This window comes from Diabrotica virgifera, chromosome 1 (genome assembly GCF_917563875.1).
Source record: "Diabrotica virgifera virgifera chromosome 1, PGI_DIABVI_V3a".
Taxonomy (NCBI): Eukaryota; Metazoa; Arthropoda; class Insecta; order Coleoptera; family Chrysomelidae; genus Diabrotica; species Diabrotica virgifera.
Window position 1 is genome coordinate 129,593,844 of NC_065443.1, and position 22,843 is coordinate 129,616,686.

Here is a 22,843-nt window from a genome sequence, read left to right on the forward strand (position 1 = left end):
AAGTTGTGTAGCGCAAATAAGGTGTGCGTGAAAAGAATATATTATTAGCGTTTTTAGTAAATATATTTATTATAATTTTTATGTCTGTGGATTTGTCTTCCTCCTTATAAGTATTATTGAAAATGTTTATTTTCAATTAATGTATCTGTCACCGTGATTGTAATTATGTCCGATAGCTGATCGGTAGAGCATTCGCCTAGGGATCGAGAGGTCCCCTGTTCGAATCCTGACAAAGTCATATCCTTTTTTTTATTTTTGGTATTCTTTTTGTTTTTTCTAAAATTGGTTTAATATTTAAATACAATACAAAAACTGTTTAAAGTAGATAGGCATATTGATTTCGTTGAAATCATAATATTATGAAGTTAGATTATATTATAATAGAAGTATAACTTCTTACGTGCGTACAAAGTACACACACATTCTTTTTTATTTAAATTCATACAAAAAACCTAAAAAATATTTCCGGAGCAAAAAAAAGGTGATATTTTTAATTTGTTTAAAAAAAATGTTTAAACAATTTCTGCCCAAAAATTTAGCCTAGAACCCTTTGATTTGTTTTAAGGGGCATTTTTGAACAGGAATCCGCAAAAAAACCGAATCAGAAATTTTTTCATACCAGAGCGGCCTCACATAATAGACTATCAAGAATCTTTTGTATCCAAATTACAAAAGAATATGTAACCAATCTAGCAAAAAAAGTGAACCGGTTTAGTTGATTTATAGCCAGGGGCTATTATGTTTGACTAACCGGAATTTTCAGACTTATCTCTTAAATGTTTTTCAATGAGCAATTATAATGATGTTACTGTGTAATCCAAGTAAATCTATGAAAAGTAACCTATTAATCATCTTATAAATAAATATTAGTGACCTCTACTACGTATCCGATAAATTTGAACAATTATTATAAAACATTTAATATCAGAACCTACAGTGTTACTTGACGATTGTTTTGAACATGTTGTTAAAATGGAGTTGGTGCATTCTACTAATTGTATTATTAGTAGAGTTAGATCAGACTAGTAAGTATTTTTTTTAATACCTACTGAAGTTATTATACGGATATATGTAGTATTCGTGTGTTAAAAAAATGTAGGGCTATAGATATATAATACTTAGGCCCGGTACTTTATGTCTCGATTAACAGCCGGTTAGTTAACCGGGGTTTAATCGGGACCTCTTTAGGATCTCTTGCGTTGTAATAAATGCAATTATAAGTACTATTATAATTATAAATAAGTATAATAATAATTGAAGCGTTTATTCGAAAAACAACACTTGTCCAAAAATTAAAAGTTTGGCAAATCAAGAAAAACTTCCCAGACATCTGTTGTTTGTCTAATACTATCCAAATGTTCTATGCAGTTTACTCCAGACATCTGAGATTTTTACACAACTGAATGTGTCAGATGGATAAAGAAACTACTATTCTATGAGAAGAATATATAAAGTCAAATTTGAGAAAAATGGCCATGTGTTGTTTTTCAATTAAACGCTTCAATTATAATTGCATTTATTACAACGCAAGATACCCTAAAGAGGTCCCGATTAAACCCCGGTTAACTAACCGGCTGTTAATCGAGACATAAAGTGCCGGGCCTTATTATTACATAATCTATAGTACAATATATCTATATGTTGCGTAATAGTAGATTGTCACGTGGTTAGTTCTTAAGGTTATAATGTTTTCTTCTTCTCTTATCAACATCAGCACGAGGCTATGTTTTTACGGTTTCAATACAATTGTATGTTCGTGGTGTGTTTCCATCAAGGCAACATACTTCAACTTTTGTATTTTACAATGTTGAATTAGGTTGAATTAAGTTTCACATTCTTTTAACAAATTGTCTCTAACTTTTTTGTATAAATGTTGGATATTTTGCACGTATTTGCGATTAGATGCATCATCATGTATCCACTGAAGCAATAGTTGCTTATTATGTGTGATGAAAGAGGCACCTGCTCCGGATTTCTTCATAGCCTTGTATTTCTTCCTTTCTCTGTAGAACTGGGCTTACAAATTTCTTATTTTTCATTTTGCCTCTTCTATATTTTTACAGTTTATACTGATACAAATATTATTGGACCAGGCATCATGTTTAGCTTCTCTGTTTAGCATCATTTATAATGTTTGTCACGTGCATTGAAAAGACATGTATGTTGTTTATAATTGTCTTTTAAATTAATGCCGGCTTCTACAGTCCATTTAAATACCATTTTAATAACCAAATCCATAAAACAAAACAAACAGTTTCAACCTGCCAACAACTAGCGACTACTATTAACTACAAGACGTCCACACTGATGTTAACATTTTTGTCGTTGTTGAACAATGTTACAAGAGTTCCTTTGATCTTTACTGCCAAAGATGGATACTCCAACTGCGACATGAACATACTGCAACACGGTGTAACAAACTATAACAGCCAACTTTTATGTTGTTGTTGCAGTAAGTTGCGGTAACGTGCATTGGTGGAGACAAAGCTTATTAAAACACATAACGTACTTAAATTATACATGATATCCCATCTTTATTTGCAGCTTTTCTGTTCTTTAGTTTTTCAAGTGTTTTTTGTAGGTACTTCCTGCTTGTTTATGTAAACTTCTTAGTTTATGGTAATTTCTGGTATTTGTAGTTCCAACGTCATTAGTTATTCCTATGTATATAACTCTTTTTTTCGGTTTTTCACTTTTTCTGTTTCTTCCATCAGCTTATTATTATCAGCTTATATTTCCCTGTTATCTAAAATTTATGTTATTTTTTACATGTTGTTTAGTAGATAAGTATTATCAATATTATTACACTATTTTTTTAATGTAACTTAAATTATGACTATCTTCTGACACTACAGGGTATTTTTATGTTGCTAACTTATCTCATTTGTTTTAAAAATAGTTTGTAATATTAAATAATATTATGTTATATAAACAAAAATGTATTTTACACAATAAATTAAGGGGATAGGCGCAAATTTTCGGCTCCAAAATAATAAGTATTTTTGAATAATTTCAACGCAGAATGAAAGAATCCATCATTACCGAGGGTAGAAAGTCCCTGAAAACTTCTATAATGTTTATTTTAATAAGTTATAGGGGTGAACAACAAGAGAAAATTAAGAAATTTAAATATCTCGTTTAAAAGAAATTTTATTTACTCTATCTCATATTATGCTTAAGTTTTTAGTTTGTGAAAACTGTCATTATAGATAGCAGTGCGTGAAGTATTTAAAGTATGCGTGAAGTAACAATGTATTTTAAATGTGGTTTACTTTTTCGCACAATTTTTCTTTGGCACACTTTCATAACGAGCAATCCACAATTATTGGGATCAAAGCTAGGCCGTGCAAAAAATTACGTATCGTCATCATCATTCTCTTTGCCTTATATCTATGCGGGGTCGGCTTCCCTAATTCCATTTCTCCACACATTTCTATCTTGGGTCATATCAATGTTGATCCCCTTTACCAACATGTCCTGCCTTATCGTCTCCCCCCAGGATCTTCTTTGGTCTTCCTCTCCTACTCCTTCCAGGAATCTGCACTTCAGCTATTCTGCGTATTGGGTGATTAACGTCTCGACGTTGAACATGACCAAACCATCTTAACCTATGCCCTCTTATTTTGGCATCAATTGGTGCCATACCTAGACTTCCCTGAATATACTCATTTCTAATTTTATCCTTCTTTGTCACTCCACTCATCCATCTAAGCATTCTCATCTCCGCCACATGCATTCGTTGTTCCTCTTTCTTTTTCACTGTCCAACATTCAGTTCCGTACATCATAGCCGGTCTTATGGCTGTTTTATAGAATTTTCCCTTCAGCTTCATTGGAATTTTTCTGTCACACAACACACCACTCGCTTATTTCCACTTCATCCATCCAGCCCTAATTCTACTACATGCATCTCCATCTATTTCTCCATTACTCTGTAATACCGATCCCAGGTACTTAAAACTACTGCTTTTTACAATCAGTTCACCATCCAAAGATACCAGTTTATTTGTAGTAACTCCATCTTTAAATGAACACTCCAAATATTACTCTGTATTTGTCCTACTAAGTTTTAAACCTCTTTCCTCCAGAGCTTGCCTCCACTGTTCCAGTTTTTGTTCTAAGTCTCTTTCACTATTTCCTACTAACACGACATCATCAGCATACATTAAGCACCATGGAATGTTACCCTGTAGTTTCGCTGTTATCTGGTCCAAAACTAATGAGAATAAATACGGACTAAGCACAGAGCCTTGGTGCAATCCTACTTTCACAGGAAATTTATCAGTCTCTCCCACACCTGTCCTAACACTAGTCGTTACTCCCTCATACATAGCCCTCACAATCTTTACATATTCACCAGGGACTCCTTCCTTATTGAGTGCCCACCACAGAATCTCTCGAGGAACTCTATCATATGCTTTCTCAAGATCAATGAATAACATATGAGCGTTTGTTTCTTTACTCCTGTATTTTTCCATCAACTGCCTTATAAAGAAAATTGCATCTGTTTTTGATCTGCCCTGCATAAAGCCAAATTGATTCTCGGATATTTCGGTCTCTTCACGTATCCGTCTATCAATTACTCTTTCCCATATTTTCATGGTGTGGCTAAGTAGTTTTATAGCCCTGTAGTTTGTACATTGTTGTATATCTCCCTTGTTATTGTAAACGCAGGTACCAGTATACTACTTCTCCATTCGTCTGGCATTTGTCCAACTTCCATAATTCTATTGTGCAAAAAATTACGTATGTCTTGTTTTAATCTAAATTTATATCATTGGTTTATCAATTAATTTTGATTAACATTATAAAACATAAAAAATGAGTCAAAACTTTTAACACAGAATTTTAATCAAAAATAAAAAGAATTAACAGAATTGTAAGTAACAATAATAAATAAAGTCAAACAATATGCTGTATATTATGTCCACCACCAACATCTCTACATAACCTAACTTTCCTTGTTAAGTTGACGTACACTGCAAAGGTGAGGTAAACTGGAAAGTATATCTGATTTAAGAATAGACACGTACTGTATAGCTATCTCTGTCGTTATAATCAAATATCCTTAACTCGCGTTGTCATGGTGATGACATTTGAGCAATAAACAAAAGTTTTGACGGTTTTGTGGTTTGAACGAAGTTAGAATTTTTAAATGTCAAAGGTCTAAAAATTGTAGAATAGAAATGAAAAGTTACAGTTTTTTTTATTTGTTTATCGTAGATAAAATATTGTATGAAACTGTGCATGAAGTACTTTTTGCAACCTTACGCGATGTGTAGCACTCGCGCCGCTGTCGCTCGTGTAAACTGTTTCATAAATAACTATTTTGTTTATTCTAAGGGACTTTTTACCATCAGTAATGATGTAGTCTTTCATTCTGCGTTAAAATTTTTCAAAAATATTGATTAGTTTTTCCAGGATTCGAAAAAAATGAACACCATGTCCGTGGTGATATTTTCAAAATTGAACATTTGCTATCTTTGTCATACAACGCACTCAGTCGAACAGAATGTGATGATAAGATAGTGACAAACAAGGCTACTAAATATTTTACACGGCTTCAGGAATATTTTGAGCTGTTTATTAAATAAATATTAAATATTGATAGTGTATTTGATAAATAATTGGTTTAAGACGTGAAATTAATAAAAATTATTTATTGTTTATTATTTATGCAAGATCCAAGCATAGAATACACCAGGATATATTCTGTGATCCAAGTATTTTATTGTTAAAGATGTTCAAAATGTATCTAAGTGTTCCATAGTAACAATATATTATTAAAATAACCACTTTATCACTTTTCTTCTTTCCTCGATTAAGTATTAATTTTAATTCTATAGTATATAAATTATTGTAATCAGTGAATACATAGTTAGTGCAAAAATAATCACTTAATTAACTAAATTAATAATTAAAGTGATTATACAAGTAATGGTTATCCAAGAATATTCAAAAGAGATCTCTAAGTTAATGATGACAATGTAATTATTGTCAAATAATGTTTACATCTCTGTGAAACTTTACTACTGTAAAAAGTAGGGATAGCCGTAAAATATTTGCACCTACGCTCTTAAATATATGACTTGATAACTATAACTAATAAAAAAAATATATTAATACTGTAAAAACGTCACTTTCAGCATCATGGGGTTCATCTCGTAGTTCTAGTTCCAGTTCTCGAAGTTCTAGTTCCAGCTCTCGAGGCAGTTCAGGATCCCGTGGTAGTTCGTTCGGTTCTGGATCCCGTGGCAGCTCAAATTCTGCTACTAGACCTTTTCCACCCAGACCTACTCAAAGACGGTATCCTGTAACAACTATGCCTACCAGGAGAACGACAAGATATCATCCCATGACTACGATGCCTACTAGGAGAACGACGAGATATCATCCAATGACGACTATGCCAACGAGAAGAACGACGAGGTATCATCCTATGACTACCATGCCCACTCAAAGGACTACACCGCATAGTAGACAGCCCCCATTTAATCCTAATTTCCGACCATCCAACACGACAAACCGTTATCCTATGACAACTCCATCCACGCAGAGGACTACTCAGCATGCTAGACAACCTCCATTTAATCCAAACTATCCACCCACAGGTAGAACTAATCATTCATCTGGGAATTATATCAGTACTTCAACGGTCCGTTCAGTATTCAATACTCCACCACGTGTCGGCACTAACAGTTCCAGACCTCATTTCAATACTAGTACCCATAGACCTTTTGTGCAATCAACAAAGGCTGTAACAGTTGGAAATTGGAATCCAGGACGTCGTAAGTATCTTCTATTAACTTTATACACAACGAGAAGTCTTAGAACCGAAAATCCAAAATTTTTAGAAGAATCCCTCGGGTGAACCGTATATACGTAGGAGGATGGTGGTTGGGTCCGAAACCGAATCAAATATTACCTGTCTTTCATTTTCTCTTATAGTGTACTCTTAAGACAAGCGTCCACAGACCCGCATCGTACGTATCGGACGCATCGTACGCAACGGATTTTAGTTTGCCTTGTACAGAAACTTATGTAACCGCGTCCACTGATCCGCATCGTACGGATCGCATTATCGATTGTCAAACTAAAATCCGTTGCGTACGATGCGTACGATGCGAGTCTGTGGACGCTTGCCTATATTGTGAGTACACACACGGATCCCTATTAAAAACTTAAGGTATGGGGATGATACTGTGTTCATGCAGAGACTATGGAAGATTGGCAGAGAATAGTTAAAAAAGTTTAGGTATACAACAAAATTTACATTATGGCCTGAATATGAACCTGGATAAAACCAAGTTTCTTATCTTTACCAAGAAACGAAATAATAATCCTCAACTTATCATGGACGACTACAATATCAAGCGTGTATATAAATGCAAACATCTCGGAATTTTAATATGAAAATGAGAATCATGATTTTGCAAAGGAAATAACAACCACAATTGAAATTGCGCTTGACTCATATGAAAATGAAACATTATATTTTGCAATATGTAACTTTTAGTGTCAACATAAAAATGTGCATGCTTAGATTTTACATATTTCACATCTTCAAATAAGGTATAGAGGTAGTCACTCTCACTAACGTAATAATAAGAAAATTCGAAGTTTTCAAGAGTGGTTTTAGAGAAAAATCCTGAGAATCTCTTACATATAAAGAGTTACGAATAAAAAGGTCTTGCAAAGATTTTCAAGAGAAATAGAATGAAATACGAGGTTCCTTAATTTTTGTATTATATAATAAACTGCTCGTCAAAAGTTAGGGATATAGAAAATTATATGCTGACCTTCATAGTTGATTTTTTTGAGAACAGACGGATACCGCTATTTTTTTTTATTTTAGATTTTTCTTTAGTATTTACATTATTGTGAAAAGGTTTACTCAAACTTATTTTTTGTACTTATACCGGGTGGAAGAAAAGACATGTTTTTCTTATGTTAACTTTGAGACACCCTGTAGAGAGAATGGGGTACAAATGTGAGTATACATCAGAATCGTATTGTAGTCTTATGTTTTGTGAACATGTTGTTGTTTGAATGTCCCTGATATCTTTAAAAACAAAAAAATAGACGGTTTTGTAATTTAACATGTGTTTTAACCGAAACAAAAGTTTGAGACACCTTGTAGGGAGAAAAAGGCACAAAGATGAGTATACCTCGATATTATGTTGTAGTCTTATATTTTTTAAATATTTTATTTTTCTAATTTCTCTGATATCTTTAATAACAAAGAAACTAGACGGTATTACTCTATGTATTTCTATGTTTCACATGTTTGTGTGATGTGATGCACAGGGCCGGCGATAACAGGCCTGCAAGGGATGCACTGCAGGCGGGCGCCACTATTAGGGGGGCGCCAAAATGACCTTTTTTTTGCTGGTGCGATACAAAATATTAATTTAAAAGAAACCGAAGGGCGCCTATGCTAGTTTTGCAGGCGGGCGCCTTATACCCTAGCGCCGGTACTAGTGATGCATGTCGTCAGTTAAAACACATGTTAAAGAGAAATACCGTCTAGTTTCTTTGTTATTAAAGATATTAGAGAAATTTAAAAAAAATTAAATATTCACAAAATATGAGACTATGAGCCATTCCAGGAACATACGCCTGTTTTGGATTACTTCGACAACGAATATTTTACTGTGCAACATAAGAAGTACGAAAGTAAATGGCGCTAATAATTATTCCAATAAACAACAATGTAATTTGCACTTTACTTTCGTTCTTCTTATTTTGCACAGTAAAATATTCGTTTCGAAGTAATCCAAACCAGGCGTATGTTCGTGGAATAGGGTATACAACATAAGATCTAGGTATACTCACCTTTGTGCCTTTTTCTCCCTATTGTTTTTGTTTCTAAAGATATCAGGGACATTCAAAAAACAAAATTTTCACAAAACATAAGATTACAATACGATTTCGATCCATACTCACATTTGTACCTCGTCCTCCCTACAGGGCGTCTCAAACTTAACATAAAAAAATCATTTCTTTTCTTCCACCCGGTATAAGTACAAAAAAAAAGTTTGAGTAAACCTTTGCATAACTGCGTAAATACTAAAGAAAAATCTAAAATAATAAAAAAAAATTAGCGGAATCCGTTAATCTGTTCACGAAAAAATCTACTATGAAAATTCAGCAGAATTTTCTATATCCCTAACTTTTGACGAGCAGTTTATATATTAAAATAAATAAATACTGAAATAGAAATAAAAATAAAGTAATAGTGCGGCAGATTCTTGAAAATTTTTATAAGAATTGCACATTTAATGATACAAGCGTGTAATTTGGTTCACATAAGCTGCACATATAAAGGTTCAAATTTAGATATGAGGCCATCTCAGATTTTGCCTTTTACAAAAATGGCGGTCATTCAAAATGGGCGACTATACATATATGACTAATAGCACGATATCTTTTGAATGAAAAGTCCGATTTCAACCAAATTTGGTACTTAGGTTCCTTTTGTGATTTACAAGATCGATGGCATGAGCTGTAGGAATCGGTTTACCAGAAGTTGTGTTTTTTCTGGTTTTTTATGTAAAACTATTTTATATTATGTAAATAATTTATTTTCAATTCTTTCACCCTGTATATATTAGTTTTTCAAAATGGTAACAAAACCATTGAAAAGAGCGTAAGAATATGCTTTAGGAAATATTTTGAACTTTTTAGTTATGTTAATTATAATTACCATTTAATAAATGCATAACGTATCTTCACATGTACCTATGTGTGGCAGATTCGTGCAAATATTATAAGAATTATTGTACATTTAATGGTAGAGTCATATAATTTGGACCACATAATATGTAGTATATTATACTACACATACAAAAGTTCAAATTTAGATATGAGGCCATCTCAGATTTTGCCTTTTACAAAAATGGCGAGCATTCACAATGGCGGCTATACGTATGTGTTTCTACGTAAGTTTCTTTTTTTGATGAATAAGATCGAGGTCTTGAACAGGAACAATCGGTTTACCAGAAGTTGTGTTTTTACTGTTTTTTATGTAAAATTATGTTGTTGTTTTTTTCAATTCTTTCACCCTGTATATATTAATTTTTCAAAAAGGTAATACCGCCATAGAAAATAGTGTAAACATATTTTTTAGGAAAGATTTTGAACTTTTTTGTTATGTTAATTATCATTTAATAAATGCATAACGTATCTTCACACGTACCTATGTGCGGTAGATCCATGTTGAATGCCCGCCATTTTTGTAAAAGACGAAATCTGAGATGGCCTCATATCTAAATTTGAACCTTTGTATGTGTAGTGTGTGTGGTCCAAATTATATGTTTTTACCATTAAATGTACAATAATTCTTATATTATTTGCACTAATGCGCCGCACATAGTTTCATAGGTACATGTTAAGATACGTTATGCATTTATTAATTGGTAATTAACATAACTAAAGAGTTCAAAATATTTCCTAAAAAATATTTTTACGCTCTTTTCAACGCCGGTATTAACTTTTTGAAAAATTAATATATACAGGGTGAAAGGATTGGTAAAAAAACAACATGTTTTTATATAAAAATCAGGAAAACCACAACTTCTGGTAAATCGATTCTTCCAGTTCAATACCTTGGTCTTACACATTAAAAGAAGAATCTATATACCAAATTTGGTTGAAATCGGACTTTAAGTTCAAAAGTTTTCGTGCTATAAGTCAAATACATATGTATAGTCGCCACTTTGCATGCCCGCCATTTTTGTAAAAGGTAAAATCTGAGATGACCTTTTATCTAAATTTGAACCTTGATGTGTGTAGTATATGTGGTCCAAATTATATGCTTCTACCATTAAATGCACAATAATTCTTATAATGCACGAATTTGCCACACATAGGTACTTGTGATGATACGTTATGCATTTATTAAATGGTAATTAACATAACTAAAAAGTTCAAAATATTTTCAACAAAATATTTTTACGCTCTTTTTAATTGCGGTATTACCTTTTTGAAAAATTAGTATATACAGAGGGAAAAAATTTAAAAAACATATTTTTACATAAACAACCAGTAAAAACACAGAATTATGATAAACCGATTCTTCAGGTTCACCACATCCCTCTTGTAAATAAAAAAAACCTATATACCAAATTTGGTTGAAATCGGGCTTTTCGTTCAAAAGTTATGGTACTATTAACACATAAGTATAGCCGCCATTTTGAACGCCCGCCATTTTTGTAAAAGGCAAAATCTGAGATGGCCTCATATCTAAATTTAAACCTTTATATGTGCAGTATATGTGGTCCAAATTATATGCTTGTATCATTAAATGTGCAATTGTTTCACATATCGGCCGCACTATAATAATATATTAATATGTACCTAAGCACTGCGAGCCTAGTGGGCCCGTGGCTTGATGTATTATTCTTTTCCACTCCCTTTTGTCAGTTGCTTTTCTTTCCCAGTTCGTTACGTTAAGTCTTCTTTAACCCCGTTATTCTATCTTGACCTCGGTCTTTTTTCTTCGCCTTTTGCCTGCCAGTGCACTAGATTTGACTAGATAGTACCAACAAAAATATACTCTCTATAGTACCATTTGGAAATTCTTGATATAATCATAATAAGAACAGCTAATATGTTAGGTTTTTGATAGAGTTCAGTTAGCTCGTTTTTGATCTTTTTATCCATTGTCCGTTTAAGTTGTTCCCACCAAATATTTTGCTTAGTATTTTCGGTTTCCAAACTAATAACCACAGTATATAGAGGTTCCAATAGAGCTGCTAATAACAACTCCTGGTGTTTTTTTTGTTTTGATCCATGTTTCAGAAGCATACGTCACTATCGGTCTTATTACGGTCTTGTAGGTTCTTCGAGATATCGTTTTGCTTCTTAATAAACCACTAGTTGCGCGGTTGTCGGACATAATTATTTTCTGTATTTATGGTTCATAGTTAGGTTCTCTTGTGAAGACAGTGCCTAAGTACTCAAATCTTTTAACTTCTTCGAAGTTATATTGTGTTCCCTTTGCTGCTGTCACATGTTATGTATTGTCCCCGAACGAACTGCTTATTTTTTCCATTCCATATATGCATTTCGTATTTGCTTCATATAATACAATCCTTTGGTTGCTGCCCTCTCTTCGAGTTTCATGACTGTTTCCGTCAGTTGTATTTTGCTTTTAGCCAAGATTACCAAATTGTCCGCAAATGCTAAATATTGATGTTTTTTTGAAAAAAAAGTAGTAGTATAATAACAAAAAATAACAAATTTATTCACACAAGCTTTCAGAGAAATATCGATAAAAACAATCAAACAAAAAGGCAATACTCTATAGTAACTAAATGTTGTACCTATATTATTTTGAAAATTCAAATTAATCATATTCAGTTTGTGATTTTATTCCAATTCGAAAATATAGCCAATGTTTTTACAGGTATTGAAACTACCAACTAGTTCTAAATATATTTTTTGCAGCACAAAATGCTATTGAAGCTAAACAATGGAGCAACCAAAAAACTAAAAAAATCAGCGAACCGTGAATATAAAAACAATGATGTTCCGCGGAAGTTATTCGCGATATTGTTACAAGAAATCGTAATGATTCAGTGCACTGGAATGGATTTTAATTTTCTACATAAATTTGATAAAATATCTGCAAAGTACCCCGCACAAACCTTACGGAAATGAGGTCCCAGTAGATTTCGTTCATACTTTGGGAAAATACTCTTTAAAGCCTCCCGATAAAAAGTTATCATGGGCTCAACCCAATCGTATGAAGAATTTTCAAGATATAGAGGCACAAACTTGTAAAATTATAAGATTTACTGGGTATTCCAATTCCCTGAGTTACTGGTTATCTGGCAACATGTAGAAGTTTGGATCAAGGAAAAGTACCAGCAGTCTAGGATTTTTCCTGGCTATCCAATGGCGACCTTTACTTTGACCTTGACCTTCAACGGACGTCATCTTCTAGAGTTTCGAGGGTTTTCGGCATTTAATTGGTGCAAATGAATTACTGGAGGGTTTTTGAGGTCGCTAAACACGAATATCCCACCAGAACCGACTCCCGGAGCACCTGGTTTCCAAGGTCAATGAAAGGCGCTCCTGGAGTTTCGAGGATCTTTGGTACTACATTAATGCAAACGGATTAGTTACGGGTTTTTCCGTTTATAACTAATCCGTTTGCATTAATGTACATAGTACCAAAGACCCTCGAAACACCTGGAGTCCCTTTCATTGACCTTGGAAATCAGGTGCTCCAGGAGTCGGTTCTGGTGGCATATTCGTGTTTAGCGACCTCAAAAAATCCTCCACTAATTCATTTGCATCAATTAAATGAACCATCGAAACTCTAGAAGATGACGTCCCTTGCAGTGGACGTCCTCCGGAGGTCAATTCTGATGGCATATTCGTATTTAGCGATCCCAAAAACCCATGAGTAATGTGTTTATACCAATTTAATACCGAAAACCCTCGAAGCTCTAGCAGATGACATCCGTTGAAGGTCAAGGTCAATAGTAAAGGTCGCCATTGGATAGCCAGGAACAAATCTTAGACTACTAGTACTTTTTCTTGATCCAAACTGCTACATGTTGCCAGATAACCAGTAACTCATGTAATTCTAATACCCAGTAAATCTTATAATTTTCCGAGTTTGTGCCTCTATATCTTGAAAATCCTTCATACGATTGAGTTGTGCCCATGAGAACTTTTTATCAGGATGCTTCAAAGTGTATTTTCCCAAAGTATGCACGAAATCCACTGGGACCTAATTTCCATAAGGTTTGTGCGGAGTACTTTTGCGGTCAAACTAGGGAACATTCATAATCTATTAACTGGAGCATTTTGTTATACCCCAGGAAACGAAGTACAAAAAGCACTTGAAAAATCGAAAAGTTACTGCCTGCTATTTTTTAACTGAAATATCTGGGAGAAGTCAATATAAAAGGTAGCATCTCATGGGCATCGAAACTTTTACTGAATCATGGTTTTATTAACATTTAAGCAAAAAAAGGCTACTTTTTCATTTGTTCCAATTGCGAACAAACCACGCATTATAGATGAAAACGTTCAACAGACGACTTCAGATTTTCCAAATTAAAAAAAATATTTATCAACAAAAAAGCGATTGCAAATTAAACCGTACAGTAAGCATATTTTTCAATTGTGTATAATTATTAAAATAAACAATAAAAATATTTAAAGCCTATTTCACACTATGAGTTTTTATGTATTAAAATTATATTAAGTGCAAAAAATGGGCCCGATAGGTCAAGTAGATTTTCATGAATTCTATTTGTTTATCCCATTAAAAAAAAAGATATTTTCAAAACGGGTTTAAAATTTTCGTGATTTTAAAAAATTATATTTATTTTTAATAATTGTTACTTACAATAAATATTGTTCAGAAGCTATTTCTATAAATATTTTTATTTTATAATAAAATCATTTTTTAAGTTAAGTTGTGGCTTATTTCCCATTTAGAATAACAAATTACAATAAATAATTGATGCAGAATGAAGTACTTTTTTCCGTATAAACAATTTAAACTGTCTCCGCTGTTTTAACCTTTACAAAAAAGACCATCCGAAATGTTATGAAAAAACACATTTTTAAATGCGTCGTTTCCTGGAGTATCGTTGTTAATGGAAAACCATTCTGAATATATTAATGAATTGACAAATTAATCATTTGTTAGGCCTCGGAATCTACCTCGCTTTCGGGCAATTTCGGGATTCCAGCTTAAAGTTATTTTTTAATAGGTGTCCAAGTCACTTCCAGATGTCGTCTGCAAAGTCGATGTAGGGACATCCTAGTACCCTACTAGGGACCACTAGATATCTTCCACACAATTTTCCTTTCACAGTTTTTGTCAGTTTTCTTATAATATTGTCTGTCTTCTTGTGAACGTGCCCTATTAAGTCCCCTTGACGTTGGCGATTAACATGTCTAATCTTTATCTGTCTCGAGCTATTCTAAATAGTTGCTCTGCTTTCTTTACTGTACTAACCTCTATAATAATAATAACAAAGTGGATGAAATAATGGCGACTTGCCTGATTCCAGCATTGATGGTAATATCATGTAACAGCTTGTATTAATGATATTCTGCATTGAAATCCTGCAAACATAACCCTTATGATATTTATTCCTTAGTTATCTCATCTTCCAAACATAATGTTTGAAAACATCTTACAATAAGTGATCTGTCACAGAATCGAAAGTTAGGTAAAGTGTTGACTGAAACTCTTTACTTTGCCCTAGGATTACACCTCTGGAATTAATCACATTCATACAACTACGTTCACTCTGAAGTCGACTGATTGTTTCTTATGTAGTTTGGTGTTCGTCGATCCTTTAACTTTGTTTAGTATACGTAAGGTACAAATGTTAGTGGACACCGAGGGTAGGCTGATTCCTCATGAGTTATTACAGTTATTACTATTTCCCTTTTCTTGGAAGTTTGACAATAATAGCTTGGTTCCGTTCTGCTGACCCTTTCCTACCAAATCCATTGAATTAGCGAAAGAGGTATAAGGCGTTCAAAATTATCTCCTAACACATTTATGTACGCCTAAAAACGATCATTGAATGAGCTACTTACTCTACGGAGCATTTGTAAATTAACACATCGAAATACACTTTGTATTCTGTTTTTCATCTCATCCCTTGTTGTTGGAGGTATTTTATAAACTTCATTATTAACGTAACCCCAAAAAAATCAGTCCAGTTTATTAAATTCTAGTGATTTGTGTGGCCCCGCTACTGGTCCATTGAAAAATGAAAATATCTCGAAAACTAATAAATTTAGACATAGGGAATGTTATCTAAAAATTAAAGTACGGTAATGGTACTTTTCAATAGTGATATAAAATACAGGGTGTTCCATTTAAAATTACTGAGAAAATAATGTACTTGCGTTTTGACTCACCCTGTATTTGATATAAAGAAAATTAGCAATATCGGCCATTTTTGAAAATTTTGACAATACATACTTTAAAAAATATGGCATTAATAAACCATTGTTGTTTTGCTTATTTTTATTTATACAGGGAGTTGAACTTGTTACGATTTTCATATAAAATTGGTTATAACTTTGTAAATACCTGTATAACATAACAAACCTTTATATTTTTGTGATGGACAAGTTAACAGGATTTCGAATTTAAAATAAAATATAGGGTGTTCCATTTAAAAAAACATAAGTTTGGTCTGCCACTGTGTTAACGAACAGCCTGTAACATTCTAACTAATTTTGTAATATGAAGCTCAAAGGTGGATAAAATTTTTGTTATTAACTTTTATTGCTATCTATTACTATAGCGGATCTATTGAGCTTTACCCTACTATATCAATCACCCTGTATAGATTTTTCTCTTCTTTTGTCCACATTTTGTAAGCTGATTGTGATTATCCTATTGTTGCTCATTCTTGGAGTCTTAAATATGCTTGGTTTTTCCTTCTTGTTATCTCAGCGCATTCTTCGTTAAACCAATACCTATTCATTTCTTCGTTTCCCTTTCCCTTAAACTATTTTTGCATATTTTCCAGTACTGTTGTATGTTTACTAAATGCGATACATTTATGTAATAAATACAATAGAAAATAATGTTTTGTGAAAATGCTGCAGATAATGTAAAGCCGGCCTCTCACGGTACTGCAGTGTCGTTTAATTTTGTTGATTTTGACCATTGATTAACAATAATTACTACACAGGGTAGTTTTTAACCAATGATTTGACAAAATTGGAAAAAATTTTGATCGTGTGTGACCATGCATCCAACAAAATCGTAAAATTTAACCACAGGGAGACTGGCCTGTCTGCTGCAGTACTGCAGAATTGATATCATCGACTATCTTGTGGAACGACACCGTAGTATGTAAATTGAGTGGCCGGCTTAAGACAGCATATAAAACAGATACAATCAATATAGCAAGAGTTATTCAAGATATAAAAATATGGAAGGGAGTGCATGGAAAAACAATAAAAATTATTCGAATTACAGTAAATCCCCAAGAATTTTAAACATTACATTATCACATAAAAAATTACTTCACTGTATTTCAGTGAGTCATGTATAATCATCTTTAAGTGATGTAATGTGGTAATAAGCTAATAGGTACCAGTTTATGACTTATTCTTTCGGTAAATCTCCGAATGGTTGGCAACATTGTTAGATATCAATTAAAACAACTTGTTTGTTAAGCAGTATCTGTTGTTTTGAATTCTTAGTAACCTCAGTTGACACGACCATGTTAGAATTGTGATAAGATTTGTGATTTATAGTATATATTGCTTTATTTTGCTATCGTCTTTCAAAAATGTCGCGAATATTAGGAATATGTGTATTGATATTAATATCACAAACAATCACCATCCAGGGAAGGGGTGGTGGCCGATCAAGTAGCCATTCTTCCAGCCATTCCTATAGTCATTCCAGTAGCCATAGCTATTGTAAGTATTTTTATTTTATTATTTATAATTTTCCGTAATGCGGGCTTCGAGTAGACGCCTTGTTACTAAGTAAAGTCGACTTTAGTGATTTTGTTAAGAGTTGCTTCTTATTATCCAAATAACCGCGTCATCTTGGGTGAGGACCTATCCGAATTTTTATGTTTGTTTATACAATTTGTGGGAATTTTATTTGAGAGAGGGAGATTTTCACCGCCCTTGTTTGTACCAATTGACTATTAGTCTAGTAAAATAAAATTACACTACATGTAAATCAAAATGTAAATTCGTACAGGTTGAAACAAATTTTATATCAAAGTTTAGGTGGGTACAAAAGATATTTTCAAGAAAGTATCCAAATCATACAAGGGGATCATTGTTTAAATAATTAAAAAGGGGTAATTTTTGCAAAAAACTTAATTTTTAACTGCTGAGGTCATTCAATTACTAATGAAGGTGTATAGGATTATTTTCTGCAAAGTTGAAGGGTAAATTTTTCACATAAGACTTACAAAATTAAATTTGACCTCCTATTTATTTAAATAATTATATATAAAACTTTAAAAACAAATTTGTAAAAAATTATTTTTAGCGTTTTAAATAAGCACTATAAAATATCTTATTTTACAGAAGAAGTTGCACTATGTTATCAGTATTAAACAAAAAAAAAATTGGTCCAAAAATATTAAATATTTTTTGAGATATTAAATTTGTTTTTTAAATGTTACTCTATTTTCAATTGCAAAAGCGCGGTTGTTGCCAAAGAAGTATTCACCTATATTAAATCTTATTATTTTTATTTTTTTGTATATTTTCGATAAATGTATTAATATATTCAAATTTCAATTAAACTTCCCCCTAAAATGGCATTTGAAAATTATTCAAATTTGTTTATAAATTGTTTTTTTAATAACGTCGCGGGGATTAAATATTTTGAAATACCGTTTCGATAATTGGATTCCTGGGAATTTTTCACTAATTAACAAATTTTTTGTCTTTTTTCCTCTTCTTTTTTTCTTTGAGTTATATTACTACGGGCCCTTTTAGGGTTAAGTTTCATTAAGAATGTCGAATCTCTAAGTTGTAAATTCTAGACCTAAAAATATTAAGATTGGTCTAAAATCACTTAAATAAAATGTGGCTACTTACTGAGTTACAGGGTGTATTATTTAAAAATATAAAAATTATTTTTACCAAGTACTTTCAAACTATTAGACATATTAGAGTTATTTACATATAAAGTATTGGAGAATCGAAGAATTTCGCTAAAATAGTAATTTGCTCAGTGGCGTAGAATTTGGGAAGGGTCAATCATTCACTATCCCCTGTCGTACGCCTCTGGCACTAGCTAGAAACGTTTATTAATCCCAATTTAGTAGAGTGTATAATAGCTACACTTTCTGCCAAGTATGATAAGGATACGACAAATAGTTTTAAAGTACTTGGTAAAAATAATTTTTAAATTTTTAAATAAAACACCCTGTAACTCACTAAGTAGCCACATTTTATTTAAAAGATTTTAGTTAAATCTTAATATTTTTAGGTCTAGAATCTACAACTCATATATTCGACATTCTTAATAAAATTTAACCCTAAAAGGGCCCGTAGTAATATAACTCCAAGAAAAAAAAAGAAGAAGAAAAAACGACAAAAAATTTTTGTTAATTAGTAAAAAATTCCCAGGAACCCAATTATCGAAACGGCATTTCAAAATACTTAATCGCCGCGACGTTATTAAAAAAACAAATTATAAACAAATTTGAATAATTTTCAAATGCCATTTTAGGGGGGAGTTTAATTGAAATTCGAATTTATCAATACATTTATCGAAAATATACATAAAAATAAAAATAATGATATCTTAAGCAGATGAATATTTCTTTGGAAACAACCGCGTTTTTGCAATTGAAAATATAGTAACATTGAATAAACAAATTCAATATCTCAAAAAATATTAAATATTTTTTGACCAATTTTTTTTTGCTTAATACTGGTACCATAGCGCAATTTAGTATGTAAAAAAAGATATTTTACAGTGCTTATTTAAAACGCTAAAAATATTTTTTTGCAAATTTGTTTTTAAAGTTTTATATACAATTATTTAAATAAATAGGAGGTCAAATTTAATTTAGTAAGTCTTATGTGAAAAACCTTCTCTTCAACTTTGCAGAAAAAGATCCCATAGACCTTCACTAATAAGTGAATTACCTCAGCAGTTAAAAAAGTATTTTTTTTTTCAAAAATGACCCCTTTTTAATTATTTAAACAATGATCCCCTTGTATAATTTGGATACTTTCTTGAAAATATCTTTTGTTACCACCTAAACTTTAATATAAAATTTGTTTTAACCTGTACGAATTTACATTTTGACTTTTTTTATTTTATTAGGCTATATATTAATTATTAAAGATAATATCAACAAATGAAGCGTCAGGGGGAAGAACGATGAATGTCTTTCTGCAAGCATTTTCGGTAAAGTGAAAAACAAAGTTACAGATTCATCGTATTCCCCCTTGCGTCCAATCTTTGTAACGGGTAGTTCTTTTAAGGACGACAGACTCAGTAAAACACAATTTAAAAATAAAGCAAATATATTAAAGGTAATTATATACAGTTTAAAACAAATAAAATAAAATATAATTCCATCTTCTGCAAAGGAAAAACAATATTAAACTTTATTATAGTTATCCGATCATAATAGCAACATCGAAATAATACGATAATCAATATATACAATAATAATCTCGCTACGTTAAAACAACGTAGCCTGGAGACGGCATTTCACTTCAATGCAGTCACTCGTTCCTCGCTACTACCGCCTACTGCGATAACGATTGTGGCAAGACTCCACGTCACTACGGTGGCGTCTACCTAGGCATAGTTCCGCCTCACAAACGGCGCATCTTTGCCAGGCCAGCTGAAGCTCGTTCAATACGCGAGGCATCAGCTGTTGAGCCATAGTAAGTTCAATACACGAACCATGACTGATTTTCTCATTCTCCTAGCTCGCCTTAAATATGCTCTCGATGCCCTCTCCTTCGGTTTCCCCCAGCGGTGCCGTGAAGAAGGAATGCGCAAACACGGAGACTCCATCAGTCCCCTCCGGTAACAGCAGCTCATCGCCCGCCGAGGCATCACATCGTTACACCCCCTTCTCTTTGGAAAACAAAAAAAATGTAGCATACATTTTTTTTGTGTGCCGTGTGTGCAACACGGCTTGGGCTCATCATCGGTGTGGTCTTGGTCGGTTCTTCCTTACTTCGTAAACTGGTCCTGGATGGCTGTCAAGAAGATGCTTCCCTCTGTAGATCTTGGTCGTGGTCCCCTCATATCCATTGGGACAGTGTACCAAGGCTTTTCTACAGAAATGGTCACATTCTTCCTGCTGGCTGCATCTGCGACGGTTTACCCTTAAGGCATGAAGAAGATGCTTCCCTCTGTAGATCTTGATCGTGGTCCCCTCATATCCATTGGGACAGTGTACCAAGGCTTTTCTACAGCAAATGGTCACATTCTTCCTGCTGGCTGCATCTGCGACGGTTTACCCTTAAGGCATGTACTTTCTGTCGATTTTCTTTCACAAACTGGTCTGGGATGATTGTCAAGAAGATGTTTCCTTCTGTAGATCTTGCTCGTGGTCCCCTCAAATCCATTGGGACAGTTTACCAAGGTTTTTCTACAGTAGATGGTCACATTTTTCTTGCTGGTTTCATCTTTGACGGTTCCATTAACAATGTCATTTTTTTCGGTGATTCGTAAATTGGTCTCGGATGACTTGCTAGAAGGTGCTTCCTTCTGTAGATCTTGGGCGTGATCCCCTCAACTCCATTGGGACAGTATGCCAAGGCTTTTCTACAGCGAACGGTCGCATCTCTTCCTGCTCGTTGCATCGGCGACGTTTATTTTCGGATCATTCTCGATTTGGTTCATTTTCGGTTCCTTAATAATCTGAAAACAAAGAAGCTTAATCATCTTTGAACGGGTTTTGTTTATATATCCACGACGTGGACCTGGTACTGAGTCTGTGTCTTTGTATGGTTCTAATTATTGCTCGGGTGCCAATTTGTAACGGGTAGTTACAAACTGCGTAGCTTTTATTTTGCTCGGGCGCCATTTTGTAACGGGTAGTTCTTTTAAGGACGACAGACTCAGTAAAACACAATTTAAAAATAAAGCAAATATATTAAAGGTAATTATATACAGTTTAAAACAAATAAAATAAAATATAATTCCATCTTCTGCAAAGGAAAAACAATATTAAACTTTATTATAGTTATCCGATCATAATAGCAACATCGAAATAATACGATAATCAATATATACAATAATAATCTCGCTACGTTAAAACAACGTAGCCTGGAGACGGCATTTCACTTCAATGCAGTCACTCGTTCCTCGCTACTACCGCCTACTGCGATAACGATTGTGGCAAGACTCCACGTCACTACGGTGGCGTCTACCTAGGCATAGTTCCGCCTCACAAACGGCGCATCTTTGCCAGGCCAGCTGAAGCTCGTTCAATACGCGAGGCATCAGCTGTTGAGCCATAGTAAGTTCAATACACGAACCATGACTGATTTTCTCATTCTCCTAGCTCGCCTTAAATATGCTCTCGATGCCCTCTCCTTCGGTTTCCCCCAGCGGTGCCGTGAAGAAGGAATGCGCAAACACGGAGACTCCATCAGTCCCCTCCGGTAACAGCAGCTCATCGCCCGCCGAGGCATCACATCGTTACATCTTCTGATGTGTGTTTAAGGCGATTATCATCGTTATTTCCCCTTGGCCGTCCACAGGTTGATAGTACTCTTTCTAAACTCACAGATTGCGCAAAAATCACAAAATAACCAAAAACTTGACATCGTTTTTCTCTCTGACCCTTGAAATAGGTGCAAACGGCACAAGATGTCTCTTTTTTATTTCGGTTCAATGTCTTTAAGACTCTCGATCATTTGCGGCACGGAAAAGCTTTTCTAAACTCCTCTAACCTATTCTAACTTTTATATATTCCGAAACCATGAGAGGTTTTTGTGACCAATCTATCGCTTGTCTTCTACTTTTCCCGAACAAGCAGGCTTGAAATATAGTGTTTACTCCGTCTCATTACATGTAGTCCAGGGTAATATAGGTATATGTATAATAAGGTTTTTTCCATGACACTCGAGCAGCCAGGGTACGGAAGCGTTTTTTCGACAGGTAATACAGTCGAACCCGCTTAATGAAATAGCCTTCGTGTCAAGCAAAAGTATTCTTATAACCGTGATGTTCTAATAACCGATCGTTGGTGGCTAGTAGAAACGTTTTGTGACCTCAAATTTCTATTCCTTCATCATCATCATCATGGCTTATTCACTCCTGGCGGAGTGTTTGCCGCCCTTTTGGGCTCTCTGATTCATTTGTTGCGGAGAATCAGTCCGCT

The 22,843-nt window shown here is 33.6% G+C and overlaps 1 protein-coding gene across 3 annotated transcripts in view; it reads left to right on the forward strand.

Moving 5' to 3' along the window:
- The first annotated feature begins 727 nt into the window (after positions 1-727).
- The window catches only part of LOC126880500 (uncharacterized), a 61,798-nt gene continuing 39,682 nt past the window's right edge, over positions 728-22,843 (forward strand). The window contains exons 1-2 of one of the 3 annotated variants that reach the window (XM_050644388.1): positions 728-1,025; positions 6,146-6,787. In XM_050644388.1, coding sequence (XP_050500345.1) covers positions 962-1,025; positions 6,146-6,787 — 706 coding nt within the window. In that variant the 5' untranslated portion in view covers positions 728-961. Of the gene's footprint in view, positions 1,026-6,145; positions 6,788-17,122; positions 17,430-22,843 lie in introns of those variants that run through there. The other 2 variants (XM_050644382.1, XM_050644391.1) reach the window with 2 other exon arrangements.